The sequence below is a fragment of the Sphaerodactylus townsendi genome, linkage group LG01 (genome assembly GCF_021028975.2).
Source record: "Sphaerodactylus townsendi isolate TG3544 linkage group LG01, MPM_Stown_v2.3, whole genome shotgun sequence".
In the NCBI taxonomy this organism is placed as follows: domain Eukaryota; kingdom Metazoa; phylum Chordata; class Lepidosauria; order Squamata; family Sphaerodactylidae; genus Sphaerodactylus; species Sphaerodactylus townsendi.
Genome location: NC_059425.1, coordinates 163,354,525 through 163,368,709, shown reverse-complemented (window position 1 = coordinate 163,368,709; position 14,185 = coordinate 163,354,525). Strand labels below are relative to the sequence as shown.

General features: G+C 42.2%; 1 protein-coding gene across 1 annotated transcript in view; it reads left to right on the top strand.

The window, feature by feature from the left end:
• NBAS (NBAS subunit of NRZ tethering complex) overlaps nucleotides 1-14,185 on the top strand; it is a 223,906-nt gene that overhangs the window by 67,342 nt on the left and 142,379 nt on the right. Inside the window, 2 exon segments of the mRNA XM_048498827.1 lie at nucleotides 8,781-8,864; nucleotides 11,182-11,335. Of these exon segments, the coding sequence (XP_048354784.1) occupies nucleotides 8,781-8,864; nucleotides 11,182-11,335 (238 nt within the window).

Genomic DNA, 14,185 nt, shown 5'->3' with positions numbered 1-14,185 from the left:
AGTATCAAAAATGTTCTCTTGAGGAAATTTTTGTGCTGAAAAAAGCCCCTCTTGACTTACCCGAGTGAGGGTTCCACTTAATTCTTGCGTGGCGTTCCCCCTCTCCTGTCTTCGCTCTCTCCTGCCTTCTTCTCTGCCTTCCCCCCTTCAGCCACTTTCTCTGCCTCTGCTTTGCTCTCCTCTGCCTTCTCTGCCTCCCCCTTTCAGCCGCTTTCTCAGCCTCCTTCTCTGCTTTGTTCTCCGCTGCCTTCTTCTCTGCCTCCCCCCTTTCAGCCGCTTTCTCAGCCTCCTTCTCTGCTTTGCTCTCCTCTGCCTTCTTCTCTGCCTTTCCCCTTTCAGCCGCTTTCTCAGCCTCTGCTTCGCTCTCCTCTGCCTTCTTCTCTGCCTCCCCACTTTCAGCCGCTTTCTCAGCCTCCTTCTCTGCTTCACTCTCCTCTGCCTTCTTCTCTGCCTTCCCCCTTTCAACCACTTTCTCTGCCTCTACCTTCTTCTCTCCCAATTGGCGTGACCCCTGGCTCTCAATGAGTGACAACCAATTAAATATAAGGTAGACTGGAGAACCCTCTTGGAGATAGAGAATTAATTGTAGAGACAGGATGAGTAAGGATGGGGGGGTCAGTGGCAGAGACCCCCAAATAGCCCCCGACTGTATCTATTTTTATTTTTGAAATTTACCAGTAGCTGCTGTATTTCCCATCCTAGACTTATACTCGAGTCAATAAGTGTTCCCAGGTACCAGCCAGGTAAAATTAGGTGCCACAAACTTATATTCAGGTCGAATTAAACATACCTGCAGTATATACAGTATGTAAGTATTCGGTGGCTGGAGTACTTCCGGCATGACCGAGGACAGAAACTTTTCCTGTCTTATCGTTAAGATTTTTTATTTTATTCGTTTTATAACCTTCCCTTTCTAGGTTGGAACCAGGCTCAGAGCTACTTGAAATATGGAGGGAATTGCTAGAAATGGCCAATTGCTATTGTTTTTTGAGATCTGGATCATTCATCAAGATGAAATAGTTAGGGTAGAGACTCCTATGTCCTTTGCAGAATAGCCTTTTGGCTGACCCCTTCTTCAGAATACAGTTTATATGACTGATGGATGAACTGTCCTTACAGCTCCCAGGCACCCAAGTATGTTAATTTTTTTAACTGGGTGGGGGGGAACTAATGGAAATGATAAATAAATGTTTCTGATGATCATGGTTTGGTGTTTGAGGTAGAATTCTTGTTGCTTTCTAGTGCTTGAGGTGCATTTAATTGATGATTTTATAGGCTGCCTAACTGGCGTTTTAGAATTTTGTGATTAATTTAGGAAGCGTAGTTTTTTTTTCCCTTTCTTGCGAAGTACTGCTATGGATTCCTTAGCTATTTGAAGCTGCAAACCCCTTAAGGACAGACTATAAAATAATTTCTTTTCAGCAAAGAGGAGAAAAATATTATAAATGGTTCATGTTAAATAACTTGGGTTTCTTCGGAAGAAAAGCAAGAAGCCAGGAACCATAGGCTTGTAAATGTGACATGCAGTAATTTGGGAGCTTCAGACGGCTGAGTAGTCCCTTGCAGTCATTAAAAAGATAAGAGCCTCATTCTGCGGACTGTTGAAAGGGCAGCCAACACTGTTAGAAATACTTAGCATGCCTTCGGTTCATGTAGATTCAAAAATAGTTCTGGCTTTCTGATCACTGTAGTTCAGGTTTTTGAGACAACTGTTCTGCCTTGAGGGACTGGAGCACCTTCCCTATGAGGAGAGGCTGCAGCGTTTGGGACTCTTTAGTTTGGAGAGGAGGCGGCTGAGGGGGGATATGATTGAAGTCTACAAAATTATGCATGGGGTAGAAAATGTTGACAGAGAGAAATTACTTACTGCAATACTAGAACTCAGGGGGGACATTCATTGAAAATGCCAGGAGGGAAGAATTGGGACTAATAAAGGGAAACACTTCTTCTATGGCCATTGTGATTTGGGTGTTTTGGAATATGCTGCCACTGGGGAGGTGAGTGATGGAGGTTGGAGTTAGCTTTAAAAGGGGCTTGGACAGATTTATGGAGGGAGGATTTGGTTTATAAGCTGCCAATCTGCAGTCCTCCTTGGTCTGGGATTGGAGTGCTTGTAACAGACCAGATGATCGGGAGCAACAGCCTTGGAAGGCCGTTGCGTTCGTCCTGCATGCTGTGAGCTCCCAAAGGCACCTGGTGGGCCACTGCGAGTAGCAGAGAGCTGGACTAGATGGACTTTGGTCTGATCCAGCTGGCTTGTTCTTATGTTCTTATGTTCTTGTTACTTATCAGACGTCTGGAAGTCATGCAGCTTATGTTAGATCAGGCGTCTGGAAGTCATGCAGCATGATGGGTCAGGCTGGAGTCATGCAGTATGTTGGATCAGGTCTGGAGTCATGCAGTATGATGGATCCAGTCTGGAGTCATGGAAGCATGTTGGATCAGATCTGGAGATCATGCAGCGTGTTGGATCAGTCTGGAGTCATGCGGCATGTTGGATCAGTGGAGTCATGCGGCTTGTTGGATCAGGTCTGGAGATCATGCGGCTTGTGTTGGATCAGGTCTGGAGATCATGCAGTATTGTTAGATCGAGTCTGGAGATCATGCAGCATGTTGGATCAGGTCTGGAGTCATTGCAGCCATGTTAGATCAGGCGTCTGGAAGTCATGCAGCTTATGTTAGATCAGGCGTCTGGAAGTCATGCAGCTTATATTAGATCAGGCGTCTGGAAGTCATGCAGCTTATGTTAGATCAGGCGTCTGGAAGTCATGCAGCTTATGTTAGATCAGGCGTCTGGAAGTCATGCAGCTTATGTTAGATCAGGCGTCTGGAAGTCATGCAGCTTATGTTAGATCAAAAGTCACAAGAGTCATGCAGCATGTTCAAATCAATTCTGGAATCATGCAGCATATTTAGATCAGGTCTGGAAGTCGTAAAACTATTATTCCAGATCAATTCCTGGAGTCATGCAACATGTGGGTCGAGAGTCTGGAGATCATGCGAACCCCATTGTTAGATCGAATTCTGGAGATCATGCGGCTTATGTTAGATCAAGTCTGGAAGTCATGCAGCATGTTGGATCAGTCTGGAAGTCATGCAAACCATGGTGGATCGAGGCGTCTGGAGATCATGCATTATGTTGAATCAGTCTGGAAGTCATGCAACTGTGATGGGTGAGCGTCTAGGAGGTCATGCAGCATGTTGGATCAGTCCTGGAGTCATGTGCAGTATGTTAGATCGAAATTCTGGAAGTCATGCAGCTTGTGTTAGATCAGACGTCTGGAAGTCATGCAGAAACTATTAGATCCAATTCTGGGAGATCATGCGTGATGTTAGATCGAATGATCCTGGAATCATGCATTACGTTAAGATCAAAGTCTGGAGTCATTGCGAAACTATATTAGATCAGTCTGGAGTCATGGAAACATGTTGGATCAGGCGTCTGGAAGTCATGCAACATGTTGGATCAGATCTGGAGATCATTGCAGCATTAGATCGAGTCTGGAAGTCATGCGACATGTTGGATCAGGCGTCCCAGTCATGCAGCTTCAATGTTAGATCAGTCTGGAAGTCATGCGAGCATGTGTTAGATCAGTCTAGGAGTCATGCAACTATGGATCCAAAGTCTGGAGTCAGTATGTTAGATCAGTCTGGAATCATGCAACCATATTTAGATCAATCTAAAGTCATGCAGCTTGTTGGATCAATTCTGGAGTCATGCGTATGTTAGATCAATCCTGGAATCGGAAGCATGTTAGATCAGGAAGTCTGGAAGTCATGCAGCCATGTTAGATCAGTCTGGAATCGTACATATTGGATCAGTCTGGAAGTCATGCAGCTTATATTGATCAAAGTCTGGAAGTCATGGAAACATGTTAGATCAGTCTGGAGATCATGCAACATTGTTTCAGAATCAGGCGTCAGGATCATGCAGTATGATGGGTCCAAGGCTGGAAGTCATGCATTATGTTAAGATCGAAGTCTGGAGTCATGCAGTATGTTAGATCGAAGTCCCTAAAGTCATGCAAAACTATGTTGGAGTCAAGTCTAGGAAGTCATGCAGCTTATATTAGATTGGAGGCTACCAGAGTCATGCAGCATGTTAAGATCAAAGTCTGGAAGTCATGCGAAACATGATACAGATCAGAGTCTGGAAGTCATGCAGCTTATGTTAGGAATCAATGGAGTCATGCAGCTTTGTTAGATCAATTATAAGTCGTACATGTTAGATTGGAGTACTACAGAGTCAAGCAGCTTATGTTAGATTAGGCTTCTGGAAGTCATGCAGCTTATGTTAGATCAGGCGTCTGGAAGTCATGCATGTTAGATCCAAGAGTCATGCAGAAACACTTATTAGATCAGGCTACTTAGAGTCATGCAAAGCTTATAATTAGATCAGGCGTCTGGAAGATCATGCAGCTTATATTAGATCAAATAAGAGTCATGAAGCTTATGTTAGATCCAGTCTAGAATCGTACAGCTTGTATTAGATCAAGTCTGGAAGTCATGCAGCTTATGTTAAGATCAATTCTGGAGTCAGCTTATATTGGGTGGAAGAGTCATGCAGCATATTAGATCAAGTCTGGAAGTCATGCAACATGTTAGATCAGAGTCTGGAAGTCATGCAGCATGTTAGATCAGGTAGATACCAGGAATCATGCAACATATTAGATTGGAAACTTGGAAGTCATGCAGCTTATGTTAGATCAGTCTGGAATCATGCCTGAAGCATGATCCAAATTAGAATCATGCAGCTTATAGTAGATCAAATGGAAGTGTAGCTTATATTAGATTGAAACTACAGAAGTCATGCAGCTTATATTTAAGATCCAAGGCGTCTGAAGATCATGCAGCTTATATTAGAATCAAAATCTGGAAGTCATACAGCTTATATTAGATCAAAATACAAGTCCTTTGGCTATATTAGATCAAGTGTCATGCAACATATTAGGTCTGACTGCAAGTCCCCATGCAGCTTATATTAGATCAAGTCTGAAGTCATGCAGCTATATTAGATGGAAGCTACAGAGTCATGCAGCTTATATTAGATCGAAGTCACAAGAGTCATGCAGCTTATATTAGATCAATCTGGAAGTCATAGAAGCTTATGTTGCGTCAGACGTCTGATCATGCAACATATTCCAGATCAAGTCCTGGAAGTCCATGCAGCTTATATTCGATCGAAACGTCTGAAGTCATGCAGCTTACATATTTAGATCCAATGCAAGAGTCATGCAGCTTATAATAGATTAGAAGCTGGAAGTCATACAGCTTATATTAGATCAAATCTGGAAGTCATACAGCTTATAATGGAGTGGAAGCTCTGGAAGTCATGCAGCTTATATTAGATCAAATGCAAGTCATGCAGCATATTACAGATCCAAGTCTGGAAGTCATTGCAGCTTATAGCTGGAATTGGAAGCTACGGAAGTCATGCAGCTTATATTAGATCAAATGCAGAAGTCATGCAGCTTATAGTATTGGATCAGTCAGATCATGCGACGACAATGGGATTGGGCTGGAGTCATGCAGTATGTTGGATCAGGTCTGGGTGTACGGCGGCTTATGTTGGATCAGTCTGGAGTCAGCCGAAACATATTAGATTGGGCTGGAGTCATGCGAAGCTTATTTTAAGATCGAGTCTGGAAGTCATGCGAGCATATTGGATCGAATACAGGTCATGGAAGCATATTTAGATCGGGCGTCACGGAGTCGTACGAGCATGTTGAATCAGGTCTGGAGGTCGTACGGCTTATTGTTGGATCCGAGTCTGGAGATCGTACGAAGCATGTTGGATCAATTACAGGATCGTTCGACATGTTCAAGATCGAGTCTGGAAGTCAATACGAGCATATTAGATTGGAAGCTGGAGTCGTGCGAAACATATTGGATGAGTCTGGAGTCGTACGGCAGTATTGGATCGAATTGCAGGTCATGCAGCTTATGTTGGATCCAGTCTGGAGATCATGCAGCTTGTGTTAGATCGATCGCGATCATGCGACATATTTAGATCGAGTCTGGAGTCATGCGAAACATATTAGATTAGACTGCAAGGTCATGCAGCTTATGTCGATAAGATCGTCTGGAAGTCAGTACAGCTATGTTAGATCAAGTGATCTTGAAGTCATGCAGCTTAAGAAGAAGTTAGATCAAAGTCTTGAAGTCGTACAACGTATTTAGATCGAAGTCTATGATCATTACAGCTTATGTTAGATCAAAAGTCTGGAGTCATGCAACGTGTTCTGGATCAGGCGTCTGGAGATCGTGGCTTATATTGGGTGGAAGCTACAGAGTCATGCGGCTTATGTTAGATCGAAGTGGAAGTCATTGCGAGCATATTTAGATCAGATGCTTGAGTCTGCAGCCAGAAGTTGGATCGACGATCCTGGAAGTCATTGCAGCTTATTGTTAGATCCAAGTCTATAGATCCTTTTTTAATTGTATTTAGATCAGAGCGTCTGATCATGCGCAACATGTTAGATCAGGCGTCTGGAAGTCATGCAGCTTATGTTAGATCAGGCGTCTGGAAGTCATGCAGCTTATGTTAGATCAGGCGTCTTGAAGTCATGCAGCTTAAGTTAGATCAGGCGTCTTGAAGTCATGCAACTTATGTTACATCAGGTGTCTGGAAGTCATGCAACTTATGTTACATCAGGCGTCTGGAAGTCATGCAGCTCATGTTAGATCAGGTGTCTGGAAGTCATGCAGCTTAAGTTAGATCAGGCGTCTGGAAGTCATGCAGCTTTGTATAATTGATTTTTGAAAAACTCGGTTAGATTTGTCGAAGGCTTTCACGGCCGGATTCAACTGGTTGTTGTGGGTTTTCCAGGCTGTGTTGCCGTGGTCTGGTAGATCTTGTTCCTAACATTCTACCTGCACCTGTGACTGGCATCTTCAGAGGTGTCTCACAGAGAGAAGTCTGTTATACACTGTGTCCAGTGAGAAGGGAATGTTTAGTGGGGTATATATGGTCCATGTCCCAAAGTGGGGAACCAATCAGTAAGTGTTTGCGTGAAACTTGCTATTCAAAGGTGTGGTTGACTGCATTCTAATGCTGGTGGGATTATCAGTCCATTTACATTTGTATTCGCTTTTGCATTCCCTGTAGCAGCAGCAGTATTGGTGGGTAGCCTGTGTCTGGGTGGAGTCCTTTGTCCATGAACCCAGCATGCCCTTGGCCTTTGATTCTGGTGTTTTAAAGTACTGGTAGTCAAGTTCTATTAATTCTCAGAGTCTCTTCCTTCTTGTTGAAGTTTTCTTGGTGTTTGTGGATTTCAGTGGCCTCCCTGTATAGTGTGACATAGTAACCTTCCGAGTTGTTCCTAAGGTGAAACGTTAGGAACAAGACCTACCAGATCACGGCCACACAGCCCGGAAAACCCACAACAATCAGTTGGTTAGATTTGTTTCCTTGTTCATGTTAAAATTGGTGTTTGATAAAGGTGGCGTTATGAGCTAAGCTTCATGTGTCAAAATATATCTTGTATCAAAGTTCTCAGCTAGCTCCTGGAGCCGTGGGTCTTCCTTATTCCTGGTGAATATGGGATAACACACAAGTATTATTGCCTGTTTTTGTTCTTCCCTTCTTCCTTTACCTTGTCAGTCAAGACTCCCAAATAAGAGCATGTTCTATGGTCAGTAGCATACTCGATTATCCACACTTATAAATATTTATTCCCTGGGTCTGTTGTTTGATATTATCATATTTTGCCATTTTAAGTTATTAGATTAATAGGAATGTACACAGGAAAAGTTTGTATTGAAGAAGAGGCAGAAAGGTTTCTGGTGTGACCTGGAACCACAAAATAATGATGTTAGTCTTTACAAATGTTTTTCCACACTGAAATGTTGAAATATATGGTTGTATATGTGCATAAATGTGCCTTGCCAATTATAGCTTTGTTAAACTTCCCAAAGTTTTAGAAGTTTAAAATTGTAATGAGATATGCTTGTGCCAGATTAATTTTCATTATTGGATACTGTGAAGGCTTGAGTTACTGAGAAGTTGTCTTAGGCTTGTTCATACTTTAAGACCAAAAGAAAATGTACCAACTGAAATTTCTGATACCCAAAGTGGATTTGTAATGCTTCTGTAATTCTGTTTAACAAGCACTTGGCACTGTTCTTATAACCGGTTTGAATTAGAAGTCCTTGCAGCTTCTATCTCTGATACTCAGGCAGCGCTGAGTGAAACACTAGTTGTCCAAAAATATATATGCAGAGCACCACATTTGTAGAAGGGATTTAAAACTGTGCCTGAACGTTCTGTCTATCTTCATTATATTAGCAAATAAGCCACAGCAATGATTCCATCAAAATTAAAAAAGAAAAGAAAATTCCACGCATATTCATAGGAAAAATTGAAATACATAATGATTATTTAAAATATGTCAAAATAAAAACTCCATACAATCCAAATGGCTAATGACTTGGAGTGGAGTAATTGCACGATGGGCGGTGTTAATTTACCAGACGTTTTGTATGTATGCAACAATTGTGCATATGTATATCATACTAAACTTGCTGTTTAAGATACAGTGAGTTGTAGCCCTCCTTTTTATGGATGAAGCAAACTTGCAAATTAATAGACATGAGGTCCACATAAGATGAAATTCTTCCTGAAATACAGTGTTTCTCCGTGACCTTCTGATTAGTCTCTTGGAAGAACCACTGTTAGTATAGTGGAAAATGCTATGGCTGTCAAACGCACAAATATAGACATTTGTACTGCTTTCTAAAAAAATTCCGTGTACGCTGAATACTTTTATATTTTGAAACAGCTACAGAGAAGGAGTACTGAAGATTCTTCCTTGGAGTGAACAGAATCACAGGGAAGAAGACTGGTGTGAAAGGCCGCCATGCAAGTAGGTGCACATGACTCTGTGTGTTCATCATTACATAGTGTCTGGAGGTGGTAGCAGCTGCCACTCTGGACTTTGCCTGCCTCTGTGGCTGCTGGCCCATGCTAAATCCCACTTACTCAGAACACAGGGAGCATCAGAATGGTCCAGCGCCATGACACAGAGCCAAGGGAGGTCAGCCCAGCCAGCCCAGCTCCAGTGGGCTGAGGAGGGAGGGCCCCAACACCAATGGCAAGTGGGCCATTTTGGTGAGGCCCAATAGCTGGACCTGCCAACCACACACTGATGCCTAAATGGGGGAGGGGAGCAGGAGGGAGCCCATGGCTTTCCTGGGTTTGGGAAGGGAGGTGGGACCTAGCCAGGCCAGACTGACGACTCATGGCTCACTGGGAAGCTGGGGGATTTGCTTCAGGGGGCAGGACTGGGAAGGGGAAGAGGGGTAAGGAGCAGTTGGAAGCCAGAGAGTGGTGGGGGAGGAAGAGGAGAGGGGGGAAAGGAGGGACTCAGAGAGACAGACAGCAGAATAGAGACGGGGGCAGAGAGAGAGAGAAAGGAGCCTGGATCCAGGAGGGCTTTGCTACCAGGACAGGGGGCCCCAGACCAAGCTGGAACAACCTGCCCCAGCCAGCAATCTGCCATAACCTGATGCAGCATGCCCACCAACCTGACCCAGAGGTCCAGGCTGGGTAGAAAAGTTGGACATCTATTCCCAAGCCACTCATAGCGAGGATGGGCTATAGACCACTCGTGAGCAAGGAAGGAGAGACAGCACACCCAGTTAGCCTGGGCCAGGAGAGGGTGAAGTCCCACACATAGTATGAAGTCATTGTGATATTCCCATTGATTAGTTCTGATGAGGTATATTGGTTCTCATCCAGCAGGTCCAACAGTATATGCCAGTTCCTGCTCATGTGTGAGTTTTCCATTTCTCTATGGGATGGGAAAGTGTGACACATGCTCTCACTTGTGATATTCTTTCAATTAACCCCCTCATTATGGACGGAAGAAGTCCAAGTATGAAGGTGCTACTGGTTGGGGAGGGGGGGGGGGCATCTGACCTAAACATTGGGATGTCTTCTTTTCTGAATCGGGTTATATTACCCCCAAAGGACCAGGAGCTCAGGAGCAACAACCGCAAAATCTCTTCCTGCTTCCATTCACTGCACGTGAGGAATCCCAAAGGCACCTAGTGAATACACTCACGGAGTAACTTTCAGAGGAAGCTGGACTAGATGGGACACTGGTACAATCCCAGCTGGCTTATTCTTATGTTCTTAAAAGGAGGCAGGTTTGTAAGTTGAAATTGCTTTGCTGGACATTATAGTTACGTGGTGATATCAATCTTTAAAGCCGTATATAGCTTGAAGTCAGCATGCCATATAAACTGTCTCTCTTATGAACGTACCCAAGCACTTGGTCATCTTCTCCTACAGAGAGCCTGATGTGTGTCGCTCTATCACAGTCTTCTGCCTTCATCTGAAGACTCTTTTTTTTTTTGCTTTGCTTGTTCTCTCAGTAATTCTTATTAACCTTCTTCCTTGTTTGTATATTCATATATGTTTGTGATTTGTTTTGTCTGAAATGTTTGAATGTTTGCTGCCATGGGGTTTGGTCGAAAAGTGACATATAAATGGTTTCATTAAAAGTAAGTTCTATAGGGTACAAGCCCAGTGTGCTGACAGAGCTGATTCCAGCTATAGAAAAAGCTGTGTGTTCTGAACAAGGTTGCGCCCCCCCCCCCCCGGGTCCCCCCACTTTTAAACAACAAATCCCTTTGGGCTTTCTTGATTTTCTGCTTAAATAGGTAGGCTTGTTTATGCACTTAAATATTTTACTACTGCAATGCGTGTCTGTGTACATGCAAACTACCTATCAATCTGCATTATTTAAGTTTAAATTACCCAAAAGAAGAAACTCAGATGGAATTTCTGTAGGGATAATTAACTTCTAAAAATCTACACACAGAGATTTAAATAGTTTGTGTCAGAAATAACTTCTTGGTGAACTCAGTATCGTGATCTTTATGCAGATTGCTTATGTTTCATCAGAGCATAAACCCACTCATGATTAAATTTTTATTGGAAGGAAAAATGGAAAGAAGCTGCAAACCATTATGTTTCAATGGTTTTGGGTTTACATTATTTCTGATCAGAAAATGCTTTTTGAGTGGATCTATTTGTTCATATACGATCTGAATCTTTCGTTGATGTGTAGTGGCCTGATTTCATTCCTTTTTTGTTAAAAAACATTTGACTTTGCTTGGTGTCATTTTAAAATAGCTCATTGCTTCACTTAGCAATATCTTGTCTGCATCTCCCAGGCTGACTGTTGAACCAGTTCTTCAAGATGAAGGTGAATTTTTATATGAATCTCAGCCTGAACTGACAAAGTACAAATCGACTGAGCTTTCCATAAATCTGGTCACTGATTGGTATTGGAACAGAGCAGAGGAGATAGAAAACTATTCTATGCAGGTAAATGCAAAATTCTAGAAATGCTCTTCTTTCTATGGGTTCAAATGCCTCTTTATCATCGGTCCTGAAAGGTGTGGGTTTATTTTTGTTCATTTGTTTGGCAAACCCAATCTCAGCGTATGGATGCCAACTTCTTAAAAAAATAATAATCTACATTTAGTGTATATTATCTAAAAGTCTTTACAAACCGAGTAGGGGTACAGTGTAAAACAGCAAGGAAAAATGACATCACTTTGCCCCTGGCTGCTGTGTAGAAAATCACTCTCAAGCATTAAAGGTGCAAAAGAAATTTCAAGTGCAGTGCAATCAAAAGTACCGTATATACTCAAATATAAGTCGTCTTTTTCAGCACATCAGTCAATACGTTTTCCCAGTTTTGGGGGCAAAATTTAGTTTCTCGACTTATGTTCAGGTCGACTTACTCGAGTATATACAGTATATATTTTTCCTTGCCATTATCTAAAACTATCATATATTTAATACATAATATGGTGTAGATGATAGAGAGGAGGCAAGAAGGTGTCCGGAGCAGTCACACTGGCACAATGCTCCTGCCTGTATTGTGGTTTAAGATAAGTATTTTACTCTGTGCACTAAATGTTGATAAGGTACAGCTGGTCTGAAGCTTGAAGCTTTTAGGAGGGAATTGCAGTCTTTCCTAATTTGCAAAGACCCAGAGGTTTCCTTTCTCCACCTTCCACTCCTTGGTAACCACTTATCTTCATGGATTGGAACTTGCAGGCGAATGAGAAACTCTCCCTTGACTCCGAGAATGATTCTAAAATTAGCTATGTTAAGCTCTGGGGATAGCATGGTTATGATTTATCAGGTGTTGCCTATGGAATTCTCCTCCCCACCACCAATTTTCTAACATTTCTCTTCCGGTTTCTGTGCTACTTGAGATGCTACAGAGTCCTTAGCCAAGCTTATTATGGAAATAATTTAGGGTTGAGAAAGGACAAGAAATAGAGAGAATAAAAAACCATACTGTGGTCCCAGTTGATCAGTTGGATCCACCCCCACTTCCCTGGAGTTCTCCTTGAGTTGTGGATTTGGACATCTGGTGCAGTTCAGAGGAATATTTAGCCTTGATAGACACACTTTTTCAGCAACTAACCATCTCTTAAGGAGACCCCTTTGCTTCTTCCTCTGCTTACACATGTACGTTGGCAGAGAATGTTGAGTCATCTACCAGTGTGGAGTCATCCACTGTTTGAAGCACTACTCTGTGGATTTGAAAAAGTGTTGACGGGATCTGGAGTGTGACCAACATTTATTATAAGGATTTTGAAAGTGACTGAAATTAGTTGTATGCATCAGGATAGTAAACTGATATATTTGTGTCCTGCTGTCCTTGAATTATTCTGGACTTTCTTTTTTACTGGGGGGAGGAGCCGTGGGGGCACACAGGCGACCAAGAGAACTGAGTCTGTGCCTAAATGGGACTGTAAGCAGAGGCTGATGACTTTCTGATTATTCCTGAATCTTCTGAATTGAGTGTTCCCACCTATAACAGACAAGCCAGTGGCTGATATTGTTCCTGATATAATAGCATCAGGGTTAGAGAGGAGGCTGACTTCAGGTGAGCCTTTCTCAGGTTTTCACAGGGTAGGAAACAAGTGGGTTGATGTGGCTGCTGAATTTTCTTTTTTGACAGCCAGGATGGTGAGCACTCTCTTTAGCCAATTGAGCTCCGTCCTCACTAAGTTGAACCATCTTATTGATGTAGCGGCAAAGCTTAACTGCAATAATTTCTTCCCAGTGATGCAATTAATACCATCCCATCCGCATTTGCTTCTCTAGTGAGCAGCGATTACAGGCTCTTGGTACATGAAACACTAGCCGATTGATGCTACAGTCCTATCAGATTTGTTAGAATGTTTAGCTGGATGGTAGAATCCCTACCTTGAACTCCCAAGTTTGGCATAGTACATTTCTTAAATATCAAAGGCTCTGAGATTAGTTGAAACCATAAACTGCTCTTTTAAGGCAAGAAGATTACTGCTATCATTTGATGGCCCATTTATTCCAACTTTGATTATGCGACAAAAATCCTTGCGTCTCCAGGGGATATCTCGTATTGTTAATTGTAGCTCACTCAGAGATTCCCTTTTCGGCACATGCATCAGAAGTATCTGTAAAGTTAATAGTAACAAGCAGCCTGCCTTATATAAAGATTATGTTTTTCCTCTGAAGAAGGGCTTTTTAATTGTTATCTAGATCATGAGATTGGTACTGTGAGCCCTCATCCCATAGGACCTGCAGAGCTCTCCAATTTGACCTGAGCACCCATACACAAAAATGGATCAATCTTAGTAGATTCAAAAGAGTCGATAAAGTAGAGGAACTAAACTGACAAGAGATCTAGAGCAGGGGTCTGCAACCTGTGTCTCTTCAGATGTTCATGGACTACAATTCCCATCAGATGGGAATTGTAGTCCATGAACATCTGGAGAGCCACAGGTTGCAGACCCCTGATCTAGAGTGAGCATTATTTAAAGTGTATCTCATGGAATGTGATTGAGTGGGCAAATAATCCAGGGTCCTACATTCATACATATTATAAAATATTATAGATAGATTAGATAGATTAGATAGATAGATAGATAGATAGATAGATAGATAGATAGATAGATAGATAGATAGATAGATAGATTAGATAGATTAGATAGATAGATAGATAGATAGATAGATAGATAGATAGATAGATAGATAGATAGATAGATAGATAGATAGATAGATAGATAGATAGATAGATAGATAGATAGATAGATAGATAGATAGATAAACCTTTATTAGGCATAGAATCCATATAACAGCCAACATTGCCCAAACAAGTATCCTATACAT